The 25,437-nt window shown below is 44.2% G+C and overlaps 1 protein-coding gene across 2 annotated transcripts in view; it reads right to left on the reverse strand.

Moving 5' to 3' along the window:
- The window catches only part of SLC9A7 (solute carrier family 9 member A7), a 127,566-nt gene that overhangs the window by 22,504 nt on the left and 79,625 nt on the right, over positions 1-25,437 (reverse strand). Inside the window, exons 6-14 of one of the 2 annotated variants that reach the window (XM_045505129.2) lie at positions 24,574-24,679; positions 24,099-24,240; positions 22,226-22,331; positions 20,883-20,971; positions 20,678-20,791; positions 18,650-18,761; positions 14,955-15,108; positions 7,821-7,880; positions 1,685-1,748 (exon numbers count right to left, since the gene is read on the reverse strand). In XM_045505129.2, coding sequence (XP_045361085.2) covers positions 1,685-1,748; positions 7,821-7,880; positions 14,955-15,108; positions 18,650-18,761; positions 20,678-20,791; positions 20,883-20,971; positions 22,226-22,331; positions 24,099-24,240; positions 24,574-24,679 — 947 coding nt within the window. The remainder of the gene's footprint in view (positions 1-1,684; positions 1,749-7,820; positions 7,881-14,954; positions 15,109-18,649; positions 18,762-20,677; positions 20,792-20,882; positions 20,972-22,225; positions 22,332-24,098; positions 24,241-24,573; positions 24,680-25,437) is intronic. The other variant, XM_010968061.3, reaches the window with a different exon arrangement.

Genomic DNA, 25,437 nt, shown 5'->3' on the forward strand with positions numbered 1-25,437 from the left:
CACAGAGACCTCAGAGGAAGCCATGGCGGCACCCCTGTCCCCACGAAGCACCACATTTCTCGAGACTCGTTAAAGCAGGTTTGGCAGATGGAGTCATTTAGAAGGTCCCGGGGAATCTGACACAGGCAGACTGGATTTAGGATTGAGCCCAATGATGAGTGCAATTCAAAGCTGATTGGAAGAAAAAGAAACACTCAATGTGGGTTCGCAGACAACACACGCATGCGTCACTGCAGCTTCCCATGCCCTGTGCGGCTCCCCTGTCTTCCCGTCAAATGCCAGGCAAGCCCCACCACTAGCCAGGCACTGAGCTCAGCACTGGATCTTCTATGCTAAACAAAATGGTTCTTCACTCCCAAAGCCAAATAATAAGATTTCTGCTCCTATCATGACTCTCCTTTCCCTGGCTTTGCCAGCCCAGGAAATGCCAGCCTGGCGAAGGAGCAAAACCTGGAGGCAGGATCACCCCACCATCCTACAATGGGGGTGACAGGGCAGCTTTAAAATACAGATGCCACTTCACTGATACCCTTCCCGTCCAGAGTTTATGGTCTCTGTCTCCTCCCGTTGAATCTGGACTGGCCCCAGCAACTCATTGCAACCAACAGGAAGTCACGGAAGTGATGCTGTGTGTGTTAGGTCAGAAAAGGCCATGTGGCCGCCACCTTGCTTGCTGGGACATCGGCTCTTGGAAGCCTGAGCCCTCACGTAAGAAGTCCAATACCCGGAGGCCACGGAGAAGCCTTCCGAGGCATTCCGGCCACCAGTCTTAGCGTGAGTCCTCCCAGCCCAGGCCCCAGACCAATGAGCCAATGAACCCTTTGATGATTCCAGCCCCTAGCTGCTGAGTTACCCCCTACTCCCAGCTTTCTTCATGGAGCAAAGGCAAGCTGTCCCTACTGTGCCCTTTCCAAATTCCTGACCTGGAGAATGCACATGGATACAAAGTTGTCGCCCCCTTTCCTGTGGTGGGGGCAGCTCGTTATGCTGCAAGAGTGACTGGAGCAGAGGGCAAAACCGAGCGCCAGCACGCCCCTCCCCCCACAGGCTCCATCAGGATTCCCTGCGGCAACAGGAACTCCTCCCTCCCCGCGGTGGCACAGGAGGGGGCCCTAGGGCTATTCCACTCATTGCTCCTCCAGTCCCCTCCCTGATGCTCTGCTCTAGGCTGGCGCAGCCACCGCCGCCCTGCCCAAGCCTAAACTGGAGGCACAGGAGGGCCTGCAGTCACCCAGCATCCCTCCTCCCTTCCTCCAACTCCCTGGGCTAGAGAGTTGGGTCACATCCCTCTCCTTCCCTTGCCCATGCACTGGCGAGGCTCAGAACCAGTTACTGTGAGCCAATCACCGACGCCTCCAATATATCCATCCTTGGAAGGGAGGGAGTCCGCTTAGACACTCTTTCGGACCAGCCCGCCCCCTTAATATGTTGTTTAAGAACAGAGGCTCTGGGATCAAACCCTGGCTCCATCACTTTCTGATTCTCTGAACTTAGATGACTCCCTTCAACTCTCAAACTTTAGCTTCTAATCTGGAAATGGGGGATGATGCTTCCTACGTCATAAGGTGGTTGTCAGGATCACAAGGGAATTTATCGAAAGTGCCTGGAATGTAGTAAGTGCTCAATAAATTTTAGCCATTTTTAGATAACATCTTCCTGGGAAGAAGCATCTCTTGTGACTTACCCCTTGAAGGACTTGGAAGCTGTCATTGTTGGGTGGTGGGTCTTGATCTGGGTCAACGCCAACTCTGTCAGGCACCGGGGAGAAAGACAAGGAGAAAAAACAGAGACCGTTAGCTTGGACCGTGGCGGCCATGCTGGCTGAAAGCAGCCAAGAAGCTGAGCATCTTCCCGAAGTGGAAGGAGTGGTTAGCTACAAGAAGAGGGAGGCTGTCATGCAAAAGTCATGAGAAAGAGGTCACACGCCACCTCAGATCCCAGGGAGGAGGGGGAGGGTGGGCAATAACTCCTGTGTGCTTACACCTTAAGCAAGGCCTCTGGGAACGGCACCCGCTGGCAGCTGTCCGGCTGCCTTCCCGCCCCAGACAGTCCCGGGCAGCCTGTTCCTCACTGCTGCTTCCTCACTGCCACCTGACTTGCTTTTAGTTCCCAAACCTTCTGTTATGGAATTTTTCGTATATCCAGGGACATTTTAAAAGAATTTAAAGCGAACACCTGTATGCCTTCCACCTAGATTCTACCATCACATTTTGCTGTGTTTTCTTTATTACATACTTATCCGTCTGTCATCCATCTTATTTTTTGGATAAATTCAAATAAAGTTGCAGACATCAGTACACTTCCCCGAACCATCTCACCATGCACATCATTAACTTTACATCCTGGTGGCCTTGCATCCTCTGGCGGTAGAGATGACCGGAGAACTCACATGTGTGGGAGCAACAACAGACAACAGAGAGAATAGCATGGTGACAAAATCCACTTATAAGGAATTCCAGGAAAGCACTGGGGTAGTTGGCTTGGCTTGGCAACATACCAAGTTGCTCTATGTATTTGTTAATTCTTTATCCCTGAACCTTCCTCACTGTAAGGCAGAGAACTAGGACATCAATGACATTGATAAAGGGGAAACAGAAGACCACACAGAGGTACCCCTCTCTTAAAGCCCCCCCTCTACTCTGTCTTACTGCAGACTTGTTGGGCACTAACTTGTGTGTGGCCCCTGCATGGGGGCGGGAGGATACAGAAGGAAAGGGAACAGTTACCCCATATTTTGCTGAAGGCAAAGTTTAAAACCACAAGATGAATTCATGTATCCATGTATCCATGAGTACCCACTATGCCCGGTCCCTTTCTGACCACTTAGTTAAAACCCATAGCATACCTGGTACCAGATTTCCTCCCCGTGGGCCTGAGGTTTGATGGGGTCTTCGTGATGAACCAGATGGACTTTGCTAGGTCCAGAGGCCACTTTCTGGCAGGGGTTTCTGAGGGCTGGAGGCTTATCCTCACAACTGGACATTATTTGGGGACTTTTGAGCAACACATTTCACAGAGATTTCTTTTTTTTCTGCCATGAAATCCACCCAATTCCGGGGCCCCGGGGCTACCCACAAAGGACACCCCAGAGCCTCAGTACACCCGAAGTGTAGAAATGTACCAAGAGTGGTAGAGGAGAGGGCACATATTAAATACTACTCAGAATTCACTATATGCCCTCTTAATGTACGTTATGCAGAGAAAAGTCCTCTATATGGTGTCAACACCTATAGGATCAAAAGCTACGAATCCAGTATTAGGCCCCGTTCTGTGGATTCGACAACAGCACGAAGCCATTTCATGGCAGACTGATTCACTTGGGTGATCTCCCCAGCAAAGACTCAGGGGGGCAGAGCACTGGTTACCAGTTTGTCTCCCAGACAGCCTACCGGAACGCCAGGTGAACGGCACCCTCCTACCTAACCACAGAGGGGCTACTGGCGGGGCAGAGGCGCCCAGACCGTGTGATCTGAGGGGTGTGACGTGCAGTGTGGCCCAGAGCACAGCGGTTCAGATCTGCCACGAATAATCTCTCCTTTCTGTACAGTGAACTGTGAAACAGGTGTATGTATTCGCCTTTGTAAGAAGCGGCTTCCATGTCAGGAAAGCTCAAACAGATTGATTTTCTGGGCCCAGATGAAACACGAAGCCTATGGGTAGGAGAAAAGGCTTAAGCGTGCCTTGTACCACAGCGAAGAAAATAAAGTCAAACATAATAAAGGCGGCCGAAGGCAATCTAGTCCCCTCTGCCCTTTCAACTAACCTCTGCTCGGAGAACAGAACTGTTTAACAAGAATTAACATAAATTCCAATTCCCAAAAACTGCTTATAAAGACCAGGTTTCGACTGCTTTCATTCAAGTCCTGGCAACATCAGGGGAACTCACCTATTTACCCCAGGCCCACGTGCCCAGGCCAGAATGCAGAACAACAGAGCACAGAACACTGGAATAACCTGATCAACTCACAAAATTTCGGGTCGCCCCCAGCCTCATCCCAGACTTGTTTGACATTTTGTTTAGGGGAACGTGAGGGAAATTGAGACTGGCTCTAGATCCATATCGTCCAAAAGAACTTTCCGCCGTGATGGTACTTTTCTAGATCTGGGCTATCCAATATGGTAGCCACCAGCCATATGTGGCCACCGGGCACTTGAAATGTGGTTAATATGACTGAGGAACTGCAACTTCAGTTTTACTCCATTTTAATGAGTTAAAATTTAAATTTGAATAGCCACATGTGGCTAGTAGCTACCGAACTGGACAGTACAGATTCCAGAAAGTACTCATTCCAGCCATGTCTCTCTAGCATCACTTTTCTCTCTGCTGGGACAACTGTCTGCTGCCTTCTGCCTTCTCAGTGATAACACCCGAGATTCCTGCTGGGATCCTGTGGAGACCCAACTCTTTCGTCCCTTAAATATTATGTAAAATTTTGCTTGAATTGATCACTTAGACAATGGCTAGATTTCTCACTTCATCAGTATAGAAAATAAGATTTAAAACTCTCTGAAAGCTCTTCTGTACAGATAATTGTCATAAACGTGAAAGGAATGACAGAATTGAAAATCACCATTTTCTACTCACAGTGTAATAAATGTTTCAAGCAAGGGTCATCAGAGGATCATTATACCAGTGGGTAAAAGGTTGTTGGGAATCTGGCTATTCACATGATGTTAAAGCATCACACTATAGGTTACTTTTTAGTTACAAAGGGAAAACAGTGCTTTTACATTAGAGAGTGTAAAGGGATCAAACTTAACATCACTAATAAAGGGAGGGCCTGACAACGTGCATCACCGGATACGATGCAACAAGAAATACGTAACATCACTTTTACAGTATTTTTGGCAAGAAAGAATGACTATCTCTAATCAAGAGGAAAAAAACGAATCAGGAAAATCCAGATTGCAGGGCATTCTGCAAGACAATTTTCCTGAATACTTAAAAAAAAAAAAACAAAACCAAAAACCCATCAATGTCATAAGAGGCAAAAGGGAGTAGGGGAGGATTGTACTAGATTAAAAGAGACTAAAGATATAATAACCAAAGAGATAACAACAACCAGGACCTAAACTTTGATTAGATCCTGGATCCAGGGTGTGTGTGTGTGTGTGTGTGTATAAAATTCATGTTACTTTTCTCAGTTGCAGTAAAGGTACTGTGATCACGTAGGAGACTGGGTTCCAAGGAGATACATGCTCAAGTGCTGAGGGGTAGACAGTCATGATGTTTACAATGTACTCTGAAGTACTTCGAAATGATTAGAGAGAGAGACACACACACAGAGTAAAAATGACCCCAAAATATATGACAAAATGTTAGCAATTGGTGGGTGTATCCAGGTTAGAACTCGGATATTCACTGTTCTATTCCTTCAGCATTTTTTGCAGATTTAAACTTTTCCACAATTTCAAAAGGATACTTAATTATATCCTTGGTGAAAATGTTTCACAAATACGTGAGCACGTTTTCCCATCCCTCTAATTTAATCTAACTTACTAATAATGATGATTCAGGATCTAATTTTATTCCAGGGTCTGAAAACCACAAGTCGTAGAGATTCACGGACACAGGGTGTGCTATTGGAGGTAATTATAGGTAATAGGTAGATGTAGAGTCTAGTAATTACATGGGGTTTTTTTCCCCCAGACAAATCCTGGAATGTTTTGTCGAGGTTGTCCTTCTTAAAGTGAGGGCAAAGAGAAGGGGGAGGGTATAGCTTGGTGGTAGAGCACATGCTTGGCATGCATGAGGTCCTGGGTTTGATCCCCAGTGCCTCCGTTAAAAAAGTAAATAAATAAACCTGAATGACCTCCCCCTCCAGGGCCCTCCCACAGACAGAGGAACGTGGGAGGACCCCTTGGAAGGTCTCAGAGGTCCCTACCGATCAAAGTGCTAACTAGGAGATTTCTGAGAAAGGAAACAGAGACTTGCTTCCCAGCTTGCTACCGTGTTGTAAATGCCAAAAGAAAACAGATGAGGGGCCTTGTGACACAGATGGTGTTCTGCGATTTCTTTCCCCATTCAAGGCTGTTTATTTCAGGACAGTTTCATTCTGGCAGGGTTGAGGGCCCCATGGACCAATCCCCAAGGATGATGCTGGACCTCTACAAAGGGCCTCAGCCTTGGGGCAGGGCGTTCAGTGGTGTGCTGGGCAGCAAGAAAGCACAGAGACAAGAAAGACCATGTACAGTATTTTAAGTATAACGACTCAGAAGACTTGGGGTTCCCTAGCTTTCTGAAATTCCTAGTTTCAGACCACTGTCCACAATATGTATTTCCTTCTTGACCTGTTATAATGGTTTTGATATAAGTCACTGTATCAATCTAAAATTTTTGTGCTGTTTTATTATATCATATTTTAGCATTCCCCTGATACACTAGGGCTGAGCTCATCAGAGCACAGACAACAGCCTTTTCTTCCGGAATGAACTGAATTATCCTTATTTTCATTAAGAATGAGACACATGTGGTAATCCCATTCCAAATGAGAAAATAAAGCAGTCACACTGATGCGCTCCTTCTGGAATGAATAAATACAGAAAATGAATCATGTCCCTTTTGGTATAATACGTACACTCTAATTAACCACCAAATAAAATGCCAGGAAATCTCAGAAATTTTAGAAGCATTCTACTTTAATCAATAGTTTTTTTTTTATTTGAATGGCTGAGGTCCTAAATAATTTGGGGACTGTGAGACACACACATTCATATATAACCTTGAACAACAGAGCAGAATTCGAATTCTCTCATATCCCAAATGCAGTAACTTGCACTATGCCTGAAGGACCTTCCTTCTTGAAGGTTGGATACTTCAAAGGAAAGGGTTTCCTCTGCAATTTCACTGGTACCTACAGTCCGTCTCCGAACGTGAACTTGTGTGTCTGTGTGTAGATTTTAAACAGTAGAAAAAAGTGTGAATCCTGGAAACTTAAATGCTTCAGTTAACTGCATGCATATTATTATAGTTTATACCCGGGACCTGGCAACATCCCAAGATTGATGCCCCATGACGGGTATTGCTTCTTTTAACAATGTCCTCAGAGAGTGAAACACTTTCACAACGAGAAGAACAGAGTTCAAACCTATTTTGCATCTGATTTATCCACTAGCACCCAGAACCAGATCAGGAAGAAAGCATGCCAGTTACAGATGCAGTAAAGATACAGAAAGGAAAGAAGAAACGTTAAAAGTCTTTACTCTGCCCAACACCGGCACACTTACGCACAATTAAATCATAAACTTGGGTGGACGCTGAGAAACAAATTACATTAGAATAGTCTTTCATTATCTTCTGGTTTAAAAAAAAATTTTTGTATCATCTGATTCACCACGATAAGATACAAGTGCATAAATACATACTTAAAAAACTAAAATGAAATTGGTGCTTAATTATGATGGTATAAACCATACCCCAGTCACAGCTGACATATAAAATTCTAGTTCTCTCTCTGAGTTAAAAGCTTTGTTTACTAGATCACAAGCAGGATTTTGTGGGGAAAAGTGTCTGTGGCTTTTAACACTAAACTCCGTCATAAAAGGAGACACTCGCCAGCTCCGGCTTTGGTGCAGACACACGCTGTCCAAAATGGGGGGAAAGGGGCCAGACTCTCAGGAAGCCCGACACATTCATCAGCCCAGAGAAGGGGAGAGAATGATTACACTTGACTGGACCTCTTGTCCGTTTTCTAGGGGCAGCGGGGTGGCGCACACAGGAAGGAAGCAAGAGACAAACAGCGTAAAGAGAAATGTCTCGGGTTAGAAAGAGGAGCAAAGCCAGGCCCGGTTACTTTGTTTCTGAGGATGCCCTGTATCACCTGAAGTACTGCCAGCGGTGCTCGTTCTGGTCCTCTTCGGAGGGCTCCTCGACGCCAACTCTGGGCAGCAGAAGAAGGGAACGTGAGTGTGATGGGGACCACAGGGGCGCCGGGAGCTCTGGGCATGTGACCTGGGCCACGCCTATCAGAGAACAGGGCTGTCTCACTTTGAACATAAATCCGTACCCTCTCTTAAACTGTCCCCATTCTCGAAAATGCAGGGAGGCTGCTAACTTTACATCGAAAGCAGCGATGTTAGGAGCCAGGTCAAAATGAGGAGTCGCTGGGAATGAAGACAAGCCTCTCGCAACAGAATGTAATGAAATCTGAGGCATAAATGCAACTCCCAGAAAATGGCTTTACACAGTTCTTTCAGAAATTCGTCTGTTTCACAAAGCAAGACACATCCATACAAAAAATAGAAAACAGAGCTGTTATTAAACATATATTTGAAGTGTTTACATACATTTTTACACACATTTGACAGAAAGAACAAAGAACATTATCACTGAAAAAAGCCACAACAGAGGATGAAGTGGCCTTTTTTTTCCTGGACAAGTGCATCACGTTGTCCATGGGTTCAAGCTGAACGCCACAAACCCAATTTCTGCTGTTCTCTCTACCTTGTGGCCTCAACGGTTGACACTGTCCATTTTCACCTTCCTTAGTAAGTGCTGGATTATTCAGAGTCCACTTGAATCTCACCATCACACTAAGAGCAGGGTTTCACAGCCTCAGCACTACTGACATTTTGGGCCCTGGCCTCGACCTGCAAGATGCCAGTAGTGCCCCCTCCAGCTGAAGCCACCAACAATGTCTCCGGACACTGCCAAACGCCCCCCGGGGGGACAAAATTGCCCGCAGCTGAGAAACCCTGCACTGAATCTTGCATTCTCAATGGGGGATGGCATGTAGACCCCAGGCGTGTGAAAACTGGTTCTTATGGGACAAAAAAAAAATGTTTAGATACTACAGTGGTTTGTGGCCCTCTAAAGCACCACACATAAACAGATATATAGATCTGCATTATTAAGATTTCAATGGAAGCAGTAAATAAAAAGAACATTTTTAAAGGTTCCTTAGAGGACCAATGATGAAAAAAAAAACAAACCAAGGTTGAGAAGTACCAGGCAAGAGAATGCCCAAATTCTCATCTTACTAATATCCCCTGAGACATGCAGGTGAGGACATGATGCTTCTTAAGGTGATACTTTTAATTAGGCACGTGCTTGGAATGTGACTTAAACCAAAGTACTGAGAAATTATAACAAATTCCAGAGAGAAAAGCAAGCTGGATCCCACTGATGTAAGATTCACTGATAATAACAGTAATAGCAAAATGTAATAATAATAGTATTAGCAGCAGTACTAAAGCTATGATTCGCCATGATAACATCACAGCTAAAATATCCTAAGTGCTTACCTTGTGCTAGATGGTACTTTAAAGAGGAGAATTCTTTATCACATTTATTTAGTATCACATTTCATCCTCACACTCTTGTCATCCCCGTTTAATCAGCATGGAAACCGAGAGGTAAAATAAGTTGCCCAAGGTCAAAAAAGTAGAACAGGCTGGAATCGAGATGGCAACTGAGGCAGTTAGAGCCTCAGACCTACAGGATACTGCCTTCAACTGCAAGATGGCGACTTTAAACTCTTTAATACTATCCAGTTACAAATGCTATTACATAAAGAGCTCAGGGCTTCTCCTTGCCTTTATTCCTTACATTATCTTACCAAGAGCTTTATCTTAAACTCTCAGTGAGACAGGATTATACGGAGCAGTGCCCTTACTTGCCCTTGAGGGATTGTATCGCTGCACTCCAGGGTATGAAGGTTACCTGTTCATTTGGCCGCCCGGCTGCACGCCATTAACCCCCTACCATCACCACCACTTCATGGCTGTGTCACTTGAAGCTGGGCCCTTCAAGAGGACAGCCACCATGCCGCCAAAATCTGCTCAGGACACGTATAAGGCTCATCTGCTGAAATAATCCCGTGATGGGTTTTTTTTTTAAGGTTGCCAAAATTACCACCTTTGTGAATGACAACACTTGCTCAAGAGACTAAGAAAAATATTATGCAGTTTCTATATTACCAAAAAAAACAATTTGAGTGTTTTGTCATTATGTTTTAAAATGGCAATCACAAATTCCAATTTAAAAAGATAAGTTGGAGTTCTGGAAAGCAGTGGCCTGGCTTTGGATTTGTGGTTATATTCATTTTATTTTACACACAGACGAGAAATCAGCCATGGTTCAAAAGCACAGCTAACTCCTAATTATTTATGGTAGAACTCCAAGTCCTACCCTGGGTTTCTGACTTTTGAGCAGCCGCTTAGCAGCTTCTTGGGCCCTCTGTCAGCAGCCTAAAGAAGTAAGAAACAACCAGATATAGATCTCACTGAGATCGCAGAGGTCAAAATATCACACTGAACTTCAGGGTGTTTCTGAATCATTTTAGAATAAAACCCTGGTTCACATAAATGATTTGTGGCCATTAAGCAACACCACAAGCCACAAGCCAGAAAAACCCATCAGTCTCATTACCTTATTTCTAAGGGAATTTCTTTTGATGCCATCTCTCTAAATGTCAGTTTCTACCTCTTACATAATCACTATTTATGCACATCTGGAAAAATGCAATGAACTGACACCATATGTATTTTTTGACCAATGACACTTTGCTTCATTATGCTGTCTGGGTAGACTTGAACAGAAAGAAAGAACTAATAAAGATAAGAGCAGAAATCAATGAAATAAAAAGCCAGTTTTTTGAAAAGATCAATAAAATTGATGAACTTCTAGTAAGACTGAAAAAAATAGAGACGTAAATTACCAATTTCATGAATGAAACATGGGCCATCACTAAAGATCTCACAGATATGAAAAGAGTAATAAGGTTATGCTACAAACATAAACTAGACAACTAAGGTGAAATGGACCGATTTCACAAACTGTCACAAGTCACCAACATGAAATAGATCATCTTAATAGCTCTCTAATTATTAAAGAAATTGGCTTCATAATTTTTATAATAAAACTCGTGGGAAAGAAGTCTCAGGACCAGATGGTTTCACTGGAGAATTCCATATAACCTTCAAAAAGAATTAATACCAATTCTACACAATCTCCTTCAGAAAACAGAAGAGTAGGGAACATGTCCCAACTCATTTTGTGAGGCCAGATGACCCTGATGCCCAATCAGACAGAGGCAGTATGAACAAAGAAAACTACAGACCAATATCCTTCATGAACCTGGACACAAAAATCCTGAACAAAATATTAGCTAATAGTATTCAGCAATATATATAAAAAAAGTTACACACCACTACCAAGTGGGGTTTATTTTAGATGAACAAGGCTGGTTCACTATTTGAAAATTAATCAGTATAATCTACCATATTAACAGGCCAAACAAGAAAAATCCTATGATCCTATCCATTGATGCAGAAAAAGCATTTGCTAAAATTCAACATCTGTTTGTGATAAAAACTCTCAGAAAACTAGCAATAGATGGGAACTTCCTCAACTTGATGATGAACATCTACAAAAACCCTACAGCTGACAACACACTTATTGGTGAAGGACTGAATGCTTTTCCCTTAAGATCAGGAACAAAGCAAGGATATCTGTTCACATCACTCTTATTCAACATAGCACTGATACTCCCGGCCAGAGCCAAGAAAATCAAATAAAAGTCACACTGGTTGGAAAGGAAAAAAATAAAACAGTGTCTATTTGCAAATGACTTGATGGTCTACATAGAAAATCTCAAAAGACTATATAAAAACAAAACCAAAAAAACAAACCTTCCTAGAACTAAGAAGTGAATTTGGCAAGGTCGCAGGATAAAAAACCAATATACAAAAACCAACTGTATTTCTATACCCTAGCAATGACTACATGGAAACTGAAACTGAAGATAGGATAACATTTAAAATTGCTCAAAAAGAAGAAATAGTTAGATGTAAATCTCACAAAACAGGTACAGGCAGTGTATGCTGATAACTATAAAATACTGATAAATCAAAGGAGATCTAAACAAATGGAGAAACATGCCGTGTTTATGAACTGGAAAATTCAACCGGGTAAAGATGTCAATTCTCCCCAAACTGATACACAGGTTTAACACAATTCCTACAATAATCCCATTACGGTTTTTTAAAAAAAATATGTAGACAAGCTTATCCTAAAATATATATGGAAAGGAACTAGATAGCTATGACAATTTTGAAAAAGAAGAAGAAAGTGGGAGGAGCTGCCCCCCCCGATGCTAAGGGTTATTATACAACTGCAGCTGTCAAACCAGTAATGGTACTGGTGGAGGGACAGACACATAAATCAGTGGAGCAGAACAGAAACAGACCCGCACGCATACAGCCAACTGATTTCTGGCAAAAGAGCAAAAGTAATTCGATAGAATAAGGATAGCCTTTCTAACAAATTATGCTGAAACAACTGGATAGCTAAAGACAAGTAAAATAAAACCTTGACCTAAACTGCATGTCTAATACAAAAATTAACTCAAAATAGATGACAGATTTAAATGTAAAGCAAAAAAAAAAAACTGAAAAAAAAATTTAGAAGATAACATAGAAGAAAATCTTTGGGACCTAGGCTTGATGAAGAGTTCTTAGACGTGACACCAAAAAGCATGATGCGTTAAAAACAAAAAAAGAAATTGCACTTCATCAAAGTGAAAACTTCTACTCTATGACAGAGTCTGTTAAAAGAACTAAAAGACGAGCTACAGACGAGGAGAAAATATTTACAAACCACAAACCTGACAACACACTGGTGTCTAGAACAAATACAGAACTTTCAAAACTCAACTGAAAAACAATCAACCAATTAGAAAATGGACAAAGACTTGAACAGATATTTCACCGAAGAAGATACATGAATGGCAAATAAGTACATGAAGCAATGTTCAACATCATTAGCCATGAGAAGAATGTAAATTCAGACCACAGTGAGGTCTCTCCACATACCTATCAGAATGGCTAAAAGAAAAAAGTGACAACACCAAATGCTGACAAGGAGGTGGAGGAACTGGATCAATTATTTCCTGACCCCCTCGGTACGCGCTATTATGTTCTAAGTGCTGTCTGTATGTTACATTCACATTTTCACAACAACCCAAGTATCATATTTGTACATATACAGCTTGTATGTATCAGGGAAAGCGGCCCATGCTCTCAACTCCAGGTAGGACTATTCGATGGCCCACTTTCTGAAAAGTGTTGTGAGAAGTGCAAAATGTCACAAGTCAACTCTCCACTCTTGGTGGAAAGTCATTTGGTCCCGTATATGTTGAGAGGTGTCAGGCAAGGGCTTAGGAAATAGCATGAGGAACAAACATGATTTAACCAGGCTTTGGGCATCTAGGGTGATCAGACCCAGTAAGATTAGGCAGGCATCTCAGAGAGGGTAGCAAAGGTAGGGATTCTCAACTGGGTGCAGGGTAAACCTCCTTTCTTGCTCTTATTCTGCTACAGCCAACACAGATGATACCATCTTAGGTCTCAAGTTTAAAGCCGAACTTTGTCAATTTTCTTTTTCAGGTTTCTATTTCCACAGATGAGTTATTTTCCTTAATACGACTCTTGAGATTTGGGCCAGGAAACTGAAATTTTAATCATCCCAAATTTTACAACATCGAAACAATCCCTAACACAGCAAGCCTTTCTATGGGCAAGCACAGCACAGTAGCTAAGGGTGTGGACTCTTTGGCAAGACTGCCTGGATTCAAATCCCAGCTCATCTGCTTAAAGTTTTGTGACCTTGGGCAAGTTATTCCTCTGTGCCTCAGTTTCCTCAACTCTAAAATGAAGATTTAGTAGTTCCCTTCGAGGAATGCCGTGAGGAGTTTCTTAATATACACGTTGGCATCTCAAGCAACGTCTGTAGCACAAATGTTAGCTCTCATATGACTGTTACTGACCAGTTCTGCAGACCCACCCAGATCTGAGACACACTAGACCTGAAATGGTGCGGCTGGCAGTGGCCACACCCAGGAATCCCTGCCTTCCATCCATACAAGAGTTCCAGAGCGAGGAGACTATGTTCTCAAATCCCAGTTTCCTCCCTGACCCTGAGGATGACTGTGAGATCCTTGCAGGTTTGCTTTCCTCCAAGCTGGGTGTGCTCTGCTGCTGTCAGCCCCGCGCATCCTATATTCTAGAGAAGGGAATACAAACTAACAGCCAGCAGAGAAAGAAAAAAACACTGCCATCTTGTGGCTTTTCTGAGAATTCTTCACACCTCTGCGCCACCCCAGTGCCTTCTCATTCCCATCACGTTCACCCTCTGCAGATCTGAAACTGAGCGGGTGGTGAGAGTGCTTCCAGCAATGCAGAGCACACACTTAGAGCTGCAGGGACCTGGAGGAAATCTGACCGCACGCTTTCATTCAATGTGGAGGGGTACTGAGGCTCAAAGACACCAGGAGCTTGTCTTAAATCAGGGTCAGACTTAGGCTGTGGGTCCTGTTCCAATGTCCCCTTTACTGTAAGGTGCTGGGGCTCCCAAGCACAGTTTGGAATTCAAATGCTTTAAAAAAAAATTCAAACTCAAGTCAATGCCCCTCCATCCTGACACAGCTGCAAAACCACAGGCAGGAGACGTCCGTGAGGCTGCAAGAAATGAGGGTTATGCAGGAAATGTCACCTCTTCTGTGCACCCCAGCACAGAAGACACAGCAAACAGTTTCCTCCTAAACCAAAACTCTGTCTCCCTTTATTTCTGGCTGATGAGCTTATTCTGGAAGTCCTTAGCTTTGATTTCAAAGGAATGTGAAATGAAATGCCAGATGTTGCCAGCAGCTATATTTACTCTCTCTCCTGCAGCTTCTAAGACGTTTGGAATTCTTGCCCCCAAAGTCGCTGCTCTAGTGAGGTCCAGGTGTTTCTAACTCCTTGTGTTTTTGTACCAACAAACATTTTAATGACATTTTTTCCTCGTGGAAAATTCCATCCTCTGAATTTTTATTTATTGTTTTTTTTATTTTTAATCCCTCCCCAAACAGAACAATAAACTATAAAAGCCCTCCATGCACTAAGCTGTACGTAGCTCCCCCTGCATGGACGGAGAGCATAGTTAGACACAAAACTGGGCTGGGTTTCAAACCGACCTTATGTCAAGCCATGACAGCATGGGCGTCGTGCCTCCACCAATGATCCAGACAGTGAAGAAGACGATGAGGAGGGTGGTCGTGAACATCATTTGGCGCGCGTAGGATGCCGTGTCTCGGATGGCCAGGGCAAATGCCATCGCTCCCCTGAGGCCTGCGGGGACCAGAGAGGAAGATCTCCTGTCATAAGGACAAATGACAAGGTGTCCTCAAATCCTCTTGCTGCCTCTCAGGGCTGATAAACTGTATCTGCTTCTGCCTTGAGAGTCGAGTTGCTTTATTCAGAAAGAAGAACTTTCAGGAATGGGGTTTCCTCCCATTTGAAGATTCCTTTTGCAGAATGCCCAAATGCAACAAGGAAAACACTGCACTGCTCTGTACAGCGCATTTCAGACTAGTAATGCTCTTTTATTACTGAAATAATTCTCCCGCTAGTCACATGAAATAAGAAATATCAATAAGAAGAGATGCAAACACTACCCAAGTATTATACAGTCATTAGAAACTTAAGAAATAGGCTAAGTATAATATGTCAAATGCACATTTGTGGTTCATGCATCATGAACCACAAAACAGCTCAGCGTTTCCTTAGCAAACCCAGGCAGAGAAGCAACAATATAACCTGATCTATGTCAGGGCTTGGTGATGTTTTCCATAAAGGGTCAGACACTAAATATTTAGGCTCTGTGGGCCAAGAGGAAAAAATCAAGGATATTATGTTGGTACTTGCGTCAAAGAGAGAAATCAAATTTCCACAAAATTTGATTGACCAAAAGCAAGAGTATAAGTACTATAATTTAATTGATTAGCACCTATTATAATACTATATAGAAGTGTAACAAATAGTTATAATAATCAGTAATGAGTTCAATTTGTTGCAATTCAGGTCTACTAGTGAAGAGAATGGAAGTCTGGTGGTGGGATATTTCAGTTAACTGGGCTCCAAAGTTAGTGTCCCCTGTCACCAACTAGATTGTAAAATATTCATCTGTAAAAGCCATTCTTAGCCCATGGGGTGGATGAAAACAGGCAACCAAATTTGGCCCAGGAGCTGTATTTGCTGACCCCTGACCTATGTTAATGGGTGTTAAGATTAAGCACCCCCATTTTTATGTTTTCGAGTTTCTCTTTGTAAGCTCTTTTGTTCTTTCTCAGTACCATGCTCATAATTTGTTCAATAGTAAAGGCTGACATATGTAAATCTCAAACTCCCAAATGTATCCCTTACAATTGTTAGCCACTATATATAAAAATAAATTTCAGAAGTTTCTTCTGTATAGCACAGGGAACTATGTTCAATATCTTTTAACAACCTTTAATTTAAAAAAAATGAAAATGAATATATGTATGTATATGCATGACTGGGACATTGTGCTGTACACCAGAAAGTGACACACTGTAATTGACACACTGTAACTGACAGTACTTCAATAAAAAAAGAAGAAAATAGTAAAGGCTGAATCCATGGTCTTTAAAAGCTATCTAGTGTCAATTCCTATTCACCCTGGATAAGACTGAGTGTGTATATTAGGAGAATGGAAAATTATACCCAGTATCTGTATATTTTCCCACCTTTCCCAACAATTTCACAGTTCCACTAATCTCAGAACTTCACTACAATTCACTAAAGAAGAGTGGCTCAACAACAGTTACATTAAAAAACAGCAAAGTTAATGTTCTCTATTAATTTGTCTGAGTGAAGTGCTGATTCACATCTAGGTTACCCTACAGACAGCTGTGTCATCACTTAATAGTTAAGCCTTTAAATGGACGTTGTCTCAAAGAAGAAAACTTGAGGGTCGGAGAGAGACAATGTGTGCTGCATTTTTATTAGGTAAACATTAAACACTGTAAGCAACATGAAAATGAAACTTCAGGTATTTCTTTCATAGCCTTGAAGAATGAGTTCCTTTCGATAGCCGGATTTCTCCCAGCAGACAATAATTTTGATGGGAAGTGTCTCTTAACAGCACTGCCTACTTCTTGGTCTTTTAGTACAGAAGGTAATGAACACACTAAGTTTATCTAGGTGGCTGAGTTCTCTCCAATTCAACGTTCTCTTTTTCTTTGGCATTTCCCTAATATGCAGGAGAGATCTCATCTGTCACTGCCCTCCTCAGAAACCTCTAATGTTTCCCAGCTGCTCTTCAGTAAAAGCCCAAACTCTTTGGCCTGGTATTGGAGCGTCTCCGTGGTCTAGATCTCAACGTGCGGTCCTCAAACCACCATGACCAGCAGCAGCGGCTGCTGCCAAGAACACCCTAGAGATGCCAATTCTCAGGGTCCACCCTGGACCCTCAGAATCACACTCCGGAGGTGGGGCCCAGCAATCTGCCCAACAGGTGATTCAGGTGCAACCTGAAGGTTCGCACCCGTCCACAGGCGATTTCCCTTTCCAACCTAACCCTTGCTCTGCACGTTGTCCTGCCCTTGCAACCTGCTGCATCCTGAAACGCCACTGCATGCAAGCCCAGTTCGAAGGCTTCCCCCTCGGCCAAGACGGCCCGGGGTTCTCATCTCCTCCACGCTTATGCCTCAACTCTTTTGTGCAACTCACCACCCTCTTTGTACACCTGCCTCCCAGCAGCGGACTGTGAGTTCCTTGAAGGAGGCTGGTTTCTGTATCCTCCACAACCTAGAAGTGTGGCTTCTATAAAGGAGACACTCCACAATCGTGTGTCAGAGCGAAAGGAAATCATTTGGGCAGGCAGTGGGCTTCAGAGCAGACGCGAGTACCAGCCAAAGCAACGGCTTTGCTGAGCAGTGACTGTTGGTGTGATTTCACTATGACTCTCTGAGGCCTCCAAGAACTACTTTGTGGCAGCAAAGGGCTGCTACTCACTGTCTCTTGTACAGCCCCGCCCCCTCCCCCTCACAGGGCAGAGGCACCTTTAAGGGTCACAGTGGCCTTTCGCCCCACCATCTCCTCCCCCTGCTCTGCAGAGATGCTCTTACTTCGGTCTCATCTATAAAGTCTGACGGCTACCACCCTCACTGCACCATCTATTCACACCAAGTGCTCTCTCCTTTCTTTACCTCCACATATTTCTTTATTGTCCCTTATCCCCTCGGTGGCTTCTCCACACTTCTCAGCAATGTGGTGAAGAGGGAGCATCTGGGAGACGGTGTAAATCAAGCAGAACTATCACAGCTGTTATCTTCTGCTTTGGGGTTCATCTTGCTAATGTGAGTATAATTTATTTCTTGTACTCCAGAGAAAGCTACAGCTAGGAGGGGGCCTCAATTAATTATTCCCATTTCATTATTTTAGGAGAGGCTATTGAAGCTGGGAGGTGTTTAAGCACTTGGCCTCTGCTCTTTCTCATTAATGACCTATCTTCCTTCTAATTTTAGATCTGAGGCCCTTCTGGAAGATTAAACGTTATGAACATCTACTAGAAAACAATCAAGCACTTTAAATACTTATATACCTCCAGGTCCCTTGGGTGGTAGAGAAAAAAACAAAGATGCAACTATTTTGGGGAAAATGTTCACATTTTGAAGTATGGTTTGCAAAATCAACATTGACTTCACTTAACATGTCTATCTGTCTCCTCTGCACTGCAGGGGATACCAAATAACCAGAAATTTGAATTTCTGTCTTTCTGTGAACCTCATCGATTATATTTTAATCGTACTTACACTGGCTGCTGAAAAAAAATTCATTTTATTTACATTAATTTTTTTTTTTTTACCTGAAAACATCATCATGTGTTGAAAATTCCAGCCAATCTTATGCCTTCTGCCCAAGTTGAGGAAGAAGGAGAGCGGGTAGATATGTGCAGCTCTGCCCAGGAAGATGGCAACCTGGCCACCGGGTGGAGGTTAAGGGCCCAACGGGTTTCCAGAATGGCACTTTCACACAACCTCCTAGCAGAGACTTTGAGGAACGGCGCCCTGTTAGGATCGGGAGAGTTGCTCAGGGAAGGCAGGCTGTCTCATTTCCCTCCACACAAGTCTCAACAGCAAGAGGGATTCAACTGGCCACCTTGCCCAGCATCCTGGCTCACAGAGATCATGTCTAGCCTATTAAACACATTGTTGTAACTTCTTCATTGGATCAAACTGATATGGACCAGGTCTCCAATCTGGCTAAAAATGAGTCCAGAGATAAGCTAAGGTACCATGGCTGGGGTGGGGAGTTAAGGTGAGCAAAGAGCATGTTGGGCTCTATTGGAAGGAAAAAAAAATATCACAAGAAGAAAAAAAATCACTAACCCGAGTCAAACTAAAAAGAGAGAGTTTGCTGGGTAAGCTCGTAAGCTTCGGCTGGAAGTAAACACCAGGGGGTTTGAATGACCAGGAAGATCCCACAAAGAGGCGAGGAAAGTTACAGTCTTCATTCCACAAAGACACATTCATATTCCTCGCAAGAACCAACCTGGGGAGATTTCTCTACCTAAGAGGCTAACGTGTGTTTTGGAGAAGATGGAAGAGGAGGAGTGTGGAAGAGGAACTCTTGCTGTGGAAAGCAAAGAATTCAGGGAAACGGGTCATTCGTCACTTGCTGAGTTTAGAACAGAGCCCCGCAGAGAGATGCACACTGCCCTGCTCACAGAGGAAACCAGCGTGGGAGCCAGAGGAACAGGGAGCTTCCGTTTCAGCAAAGCACCAGCTGCCGGAGCTGCAGCTGTTCCAGACAGAAGCGAGGGAGGGGCTCTCCTCTTGCCTTCTCCAGGATAAAATCCTACTTTTCTTCTTTAATCTCTGTCTCTCTCTCTCTCTTTTTTTTTGTCTGTTGTTTTGTTTTGCTCTTAATAGCAGGAAACAGGTCATGCTTATAACCTCCTATCCCAGGAGCCATGCAAAAGTCCTCAAGTTGGAAGCAGCCTTCAGGACTCACAGAGGCCCCGGCTCAGCCCTGAACGAGGCCCGCAGCTGTACCCGAGGGCTGCGCGCTCACTACCTCTCAGAGGATGCCGTGCTCAGGATGCCAATCAAATGACACGCCAGGTCTCCCCTAAGAATAAAAACACTGATCTCCCAGATCTTGAGCTCTCAGTCTGTAGCGTGTGTAAATCTAAAAAAATGAGACCCAGGTGAAGCAGAGAGCACTCAAATTGGCAGGATTCTGGTGGGGCCTGCTACCCTCTCTAGCTGTTCAGTGGGTGTCAGTTACCCCTACACAATAAACGAAAGAAGAGAAGGCACGAGGGACCAGCCAGCCAGAGTGGACTCCTGCTCAGGATTTGGACACCCAGGCTGAGCGGAACTGAGTTCCACGGCTCAGAAGAGTTCTCTGGGCCTCTCTTTCCAAAACTGTGCTCATGATGGGACTAAATCAAGGAACCATGTATTTTTCCGTTGTATCTTCCCTTCCTTCCCTGAGGGACACGACTCAGTTCTGCCAGATGGGGAGCCTCCTGGACTGACAGTGAGAAACAAAACACTTCTGGGGACTGTCACGGGTCGCCGATTTTCAGATCTGCCAGGAAGGGGGCTTTCCAAAACAAACTACCACCTGCCAACCACCGGTGTAACAGAAAGGCCGCCTGACACACAAAATGCGGAAAGGGCAGCCTGAGAATCAACACCCGTCCTTGAAATCAAAGACGTTCAGCTTTATACACTGACCACTGAAGCCTTTCTTTTTTCTCGGCATAAAACCCCCAGGAACCAGCGCTGGCTCAGTCACCTCCCCGCCAGACCAGGAATTACTGTTGTAGCTTCCCCAGCCGCGGTCGTCTTCCCGTGCAGAAAGTAGTGGGACCAGAAAAGGATACAAAAGCTCCAATGATGAAAACAGGGCTGAAAACGTGCTTCTGGAAGGTAAACAGCGCCAGGCCCATGTAGGAGAAGATGAAGTTCTCTGCCAGGAAGTGTAGCACCTCAAAGAGCTGTACAGAAAGGGAAGAGGAAGCTGTCAACCCCGCAGGTCCCTCCCTTGTATCTGCAGGTCCCTTGTGAGGGGCCAGGGCGCTCGCTCACCTGCTTTGTTCGACTTCTTGATTCCACCGACAGATTGTTGTAGGTGTAATGAGCCTGTGTGATTCCACAGAAAAGCACAGCTACCACGCCTGGCAGGAAGAGTTTAAAAACAAAAATCCATGGGAGAGAAAAAGCTGCAGGAAAAATCTCCCCCGAAACACAAAGTTCAGGTAGGCAAGCCCAGCAGAGCCAACTTCCCGAATATTTTTGAAACTTTCCTATCACTGAAAGTTCCCTCTGCCTCCACTTCTCATGTTAACCTTTCCTTCCTCCCAACCCTGCCCTCCTTCAAAGCCAAGGCCCCAGATTTCCCGCCTTGCTCCAGTTTTAAGGGCAATTCTCTCCCCTCTTTTAAATTCCAACTGAACTGACCGTCTCTATGTGGCATTTGGTGTTCATTCTCCCAGAGTTGTGCAGTGTATGCCCGTCACACACTTTTGTCATATTCCTCTGTCCACTGAATGATTGAATTTAATTTCAGACCAATGCTTTATGTTTGGGCTTGGTCCAGGGCTTCAGACAAAATGGATCCAGAGTGCTAGTCCACTCATCCAAGCCCTGGTCGTCTAGATTTCTGCTCTTAATGGTGACTATTTTGCTCTGCAAGACAGTTAATACACTTGGGACTTTTCCTATATATCTACAGATAATTATCAAGTTGTAAACGAGGTGGGACATTTTCTAATGCTGCATACAAAAATATGCTGCAGTATTCTGAAAAGATGATCAAAGGACTTCCTAATCACCTGGATTATGGACAGTAATTGTACTTGAGTTTTCTAATGGAAAAAAATCAGCTATTTTTTTTAAAATGAGAGAATATGAAGAACTAAAGCCACATGATCCCTCACACTAACCATCTATGAAGCTGGGACCATTAAAAACATGGTCTTGAAAAGCAATGATTAAACAGACCGGAGACAAAAGAAGGAAAAAATCGTGCTCACACTCATCTGAGTAGATGCCAAATTACCTTTAAAAGGATACACGTTTTGCTTGCTATTGCTACTGTTTGTAAAACAATGCAGCAATCCAGGGAAGGATGCAAACAAGGTATTAATGTATTCAGTGACTTCCGCAGCGGAACATCTACTTATAGTTAGGATGAGAACTCACAGATATAACTGAGTTTCAAACAATCAAGTTTAGCCTCGGAAAAGATGGAGCTTTGGGAAACTCAGTAATTCATAAGACAGGACACCAGCCTTGCTCAGCAGTCCTCGCTGTGGACCCTCTGTGAGCGGTTGATCAACTCAGGGCAGCTGCTGTTTAAGAATTCTTCCCTGCCCTCCAGAGCTCCCCCTTCCCACCTCGCAGCTCCCACACAGTGTGGGGAAACGCACCTGTAAACCCACAGGCTTCTGCCAAGAGGAACGTGCTCCAGGACATCAGGAAGAAGAGCGCGGTCTCCAGCAGGGGGAAGCAGTGCAGCTTGGTGAATTTGGTCACGTCCGCCCCGTCAAGGAACTGGCTCCAGCAACAAGCATCAGGCTCGAGCGGAGAACCCCGCTCTGTGAGCCCGGGACCCCCGCCCTCGGGCTTTCCCCTCGCCTCTTCCTCTGCGGCCCCAAAGGCCGCTGCTGGGTTTTTAAAGCAAAGAAAATGAAGCTTTCTGGTAGAACAGAGGTTACCAAGGATGGGGAGGAGGCGTGAGGCAGGAGAACATAGCTTCTGTTGGGGATGATGAAAAAGGCCCTGGAACTAGACAGTGCGGATGGTTACACAACACTGTGAATGTACCCAGTGCCACTGAATTGTGCACTTAGAATGGTTAAAATGGCAAATTTTACGTTATAGATATTTTACCACAATTAAAAAAAATAATAATGTAATATACCAAAAACCATTGAATTGTATACTGCAAATGGGTGAATTGTACGGTGTGTGAATTTTGCCTCAACACAGCTGGTTTTGAAAATTCAGCTTCCTAAAGCAATTGGGAGTGGGCTTTCTGTGCTCCCTGCGGCGCCCACAGGCCTGAGAGGCACAGTCGAGGCCGAAGGTGTGATTGGCAGGTTAACTCTGGCAGCACTGGGAGCGCCTCGGGCAGGCCCGGGAAGTCCAGGCGGTAAGACTCTGACCCCTGCACGCTACTAAGGCCTGAGTCCACAGCAGGTGCCTAATGAATGCATGAGAAAGAAAGGAGGGAAGGAAGAAATGCGCAACCAAAGGGCAACTACAAGGTGCCGGTGTCACCTTTGGGACCCATCCTAACACTGCCATTCCACGGTGGGCCAGCATGGAATCACCTCATGAGCGGTTTCACTCAGCAATATGACTCCCCAGGGCATCACAAGGGCCTTTATGAAGAAAGCAGTCTAAATCTGTGTAGTTCGGCATGGTAGCAGCTAGCCACACGTGGCTACCGAACACTGCTAATGTGGCTAGTCTGAACTGAGACGTGCTATGAGAGCAAAAGACACACCACGTTTCAAAGATTTAGGACCAAAACTGAATGCACAGCATCTCATTAATAATTTGTATAATAAGCTTTGTTAATAATTTGTATATTGATTGCAGGCTGAAATGCTGTGGCTCCTATCTGGGTCTCGAACTACATCTGTTTTGGACAGCGGTGATCTAAAGGCCACTGCAAAAAGATCAGATGAAGCACTCAGCACACCTGTGGAAGGGTTGCCTGCTCACTCCACACTTTGCTTTTATGTTGGTTGGTTGGTTGGTTTTTAACTAAATATTGTACAGTCCTTCACTTAAAGAAGGCCACCTTGCTGTAACTCCTACAGATGGTCCGCGGCTAGTTACGGCCATGGTAGCCCCGGATGGCCCAGAACAGCGGACAGCTGTAGCAAGGCTGGGGTTAAAGTACTTCACAGCCTGCTTCCTCCCAGCCCGCTGAGAGGTGGTCCCGGATTCCCAGCCTCCTCCTGGCTCTTCCACTCTCTTTGCCCTCCCTTACCCCTTAAAACAGATGCTCCCCCTGAGCTCCCATCTCCAACTGGTTCATAGAAGGAAGGAGAGAAAATCCAAAGGTGAGGACATAGCTGAGAGTTACACTCTCAAACATTTTCTCAGTCTCTTAGCTAGGTCATCGACGGTCATGTCCCACCAGAGGGTGACATTTCAGGAGCTCCCCACCCCCAGTGGAACAATTAACATAAGATTCACTTCTGAAAGGAAGAATTGAGAACTTTCTTTCCACAAGTGTAATGCCACATCAGCATACTCGGGCAGGGGTGGAAGCCTCAAAAAGGATATTAGAGCAGTCACAACACCAGTCACAGCTCCCATGGTGAAAGAACCACTAAATATACCCAGGAAAATGCCAACTGACTTAAAAAAGGCAGCAGCATCAAAGGCGTGAGTGTTCAGCCCAGCTGGCTGGTAGGCAACAATAGACCTGGAGTTTAAAAAGAGAGAGTTAAAAGATGCTGGGCCAGTTTTACACCACGGTACCTAAATACACCAACAAACATAGGTATCTACACTCTGCCGAGCGCTCTCCAAGGTATATTCATTTCACTGGATCTGCAGTCACCATGTTATGCTGGTTTCAGCTTTCAGATCGCGGCCGACTAGACAAAGCAACGTAACTTTCCAACAAAGTCAATCAACCTCATTCAGAAAAACACCCCATTCAAAATTCAACGCTTTTAAGATGGGTCTCTGATTTTCGCCCAGAGCATCCAGGAGGCCACAGGCTCTTTCCCCAGGCAGAGAGATTGTCACTTACGAGGACAGCACAATGGCAACAGCATCATTTAGGACGCTTTCTCCAAACAGAAGAGCGTAAAGGTCCACGTCTGCATGCAGTTCATTGAATATCGCCAGTACGGTCACTACAACAGGGGCCAAAAGCATAGAAATTAGTTGCAGTTTCTGACTTCAAGCCACTGATGACAAATTTATAGAAGCACTTCTTATCTTTGGCGGGACGAGGGGTTTGGGAGACACTCAGGGAGTCAAAAATGGGCTGTCCGTCTATGGCAGAAATGAAAACGGCCATCTTTCTCATCTGAACAAGGTGTAACATGATGTTCAATTCTGTTAACACTGTGCTTTCCACTGTAATCCCATCACACTTTGAAAATACCCCTATTACAGAACTTAAAAAGTAATCACAATTAATGTGACTTGACATCTCCTTGAAGACAGAAACTCTATTTTATTGATCACTGTGCCCCCAGATCCCAGCATAGAGTTGGGGCAGAGAGAAGGTTTCAATAAAGGTTTGTGAAATAACGGAAGCCCTTCACTTATGACAGACTATACATAATTACACTTCTCACAGTTTTCATATTTCATAGACATTTAAAAAATCAGCTATTCTCCAGACCAGTGGTCATACTTTGGGTCTCAACTCCTTTACACCTGTAAAAAATTTCAATGCCCTCCATAAAGCTTTGGTTTTATGGGCTACAGCTATCAATATTTACTGTATGGAATAAAACAAAAATGTAAAGATTTCTTCATTTAAAACTACTACTAAACCCATTATATGTTAACGTATTTTTAATGAGAAATAATTATATTTTCCAAAACAAACAAAAAAAATTAGTGAGAAGAGAACCATTGTTTTACATTTTCTCAAATCTCT

The sequence above is a fragment of the Camelus bactrianus genome, chromosome X (genome assembly GCF_048773025.1).
Source record: "Camelus bactrianus isolate YW-2024 breed Bactrian camel chromosome X, ASM4877302v1, whole genome shotgun sequence".
NCBI lineage: Eukaryota > Metazoa > Chordata > Mammalia > Artiodactyla > Camelidae > Camelus > Camelus bactrianus.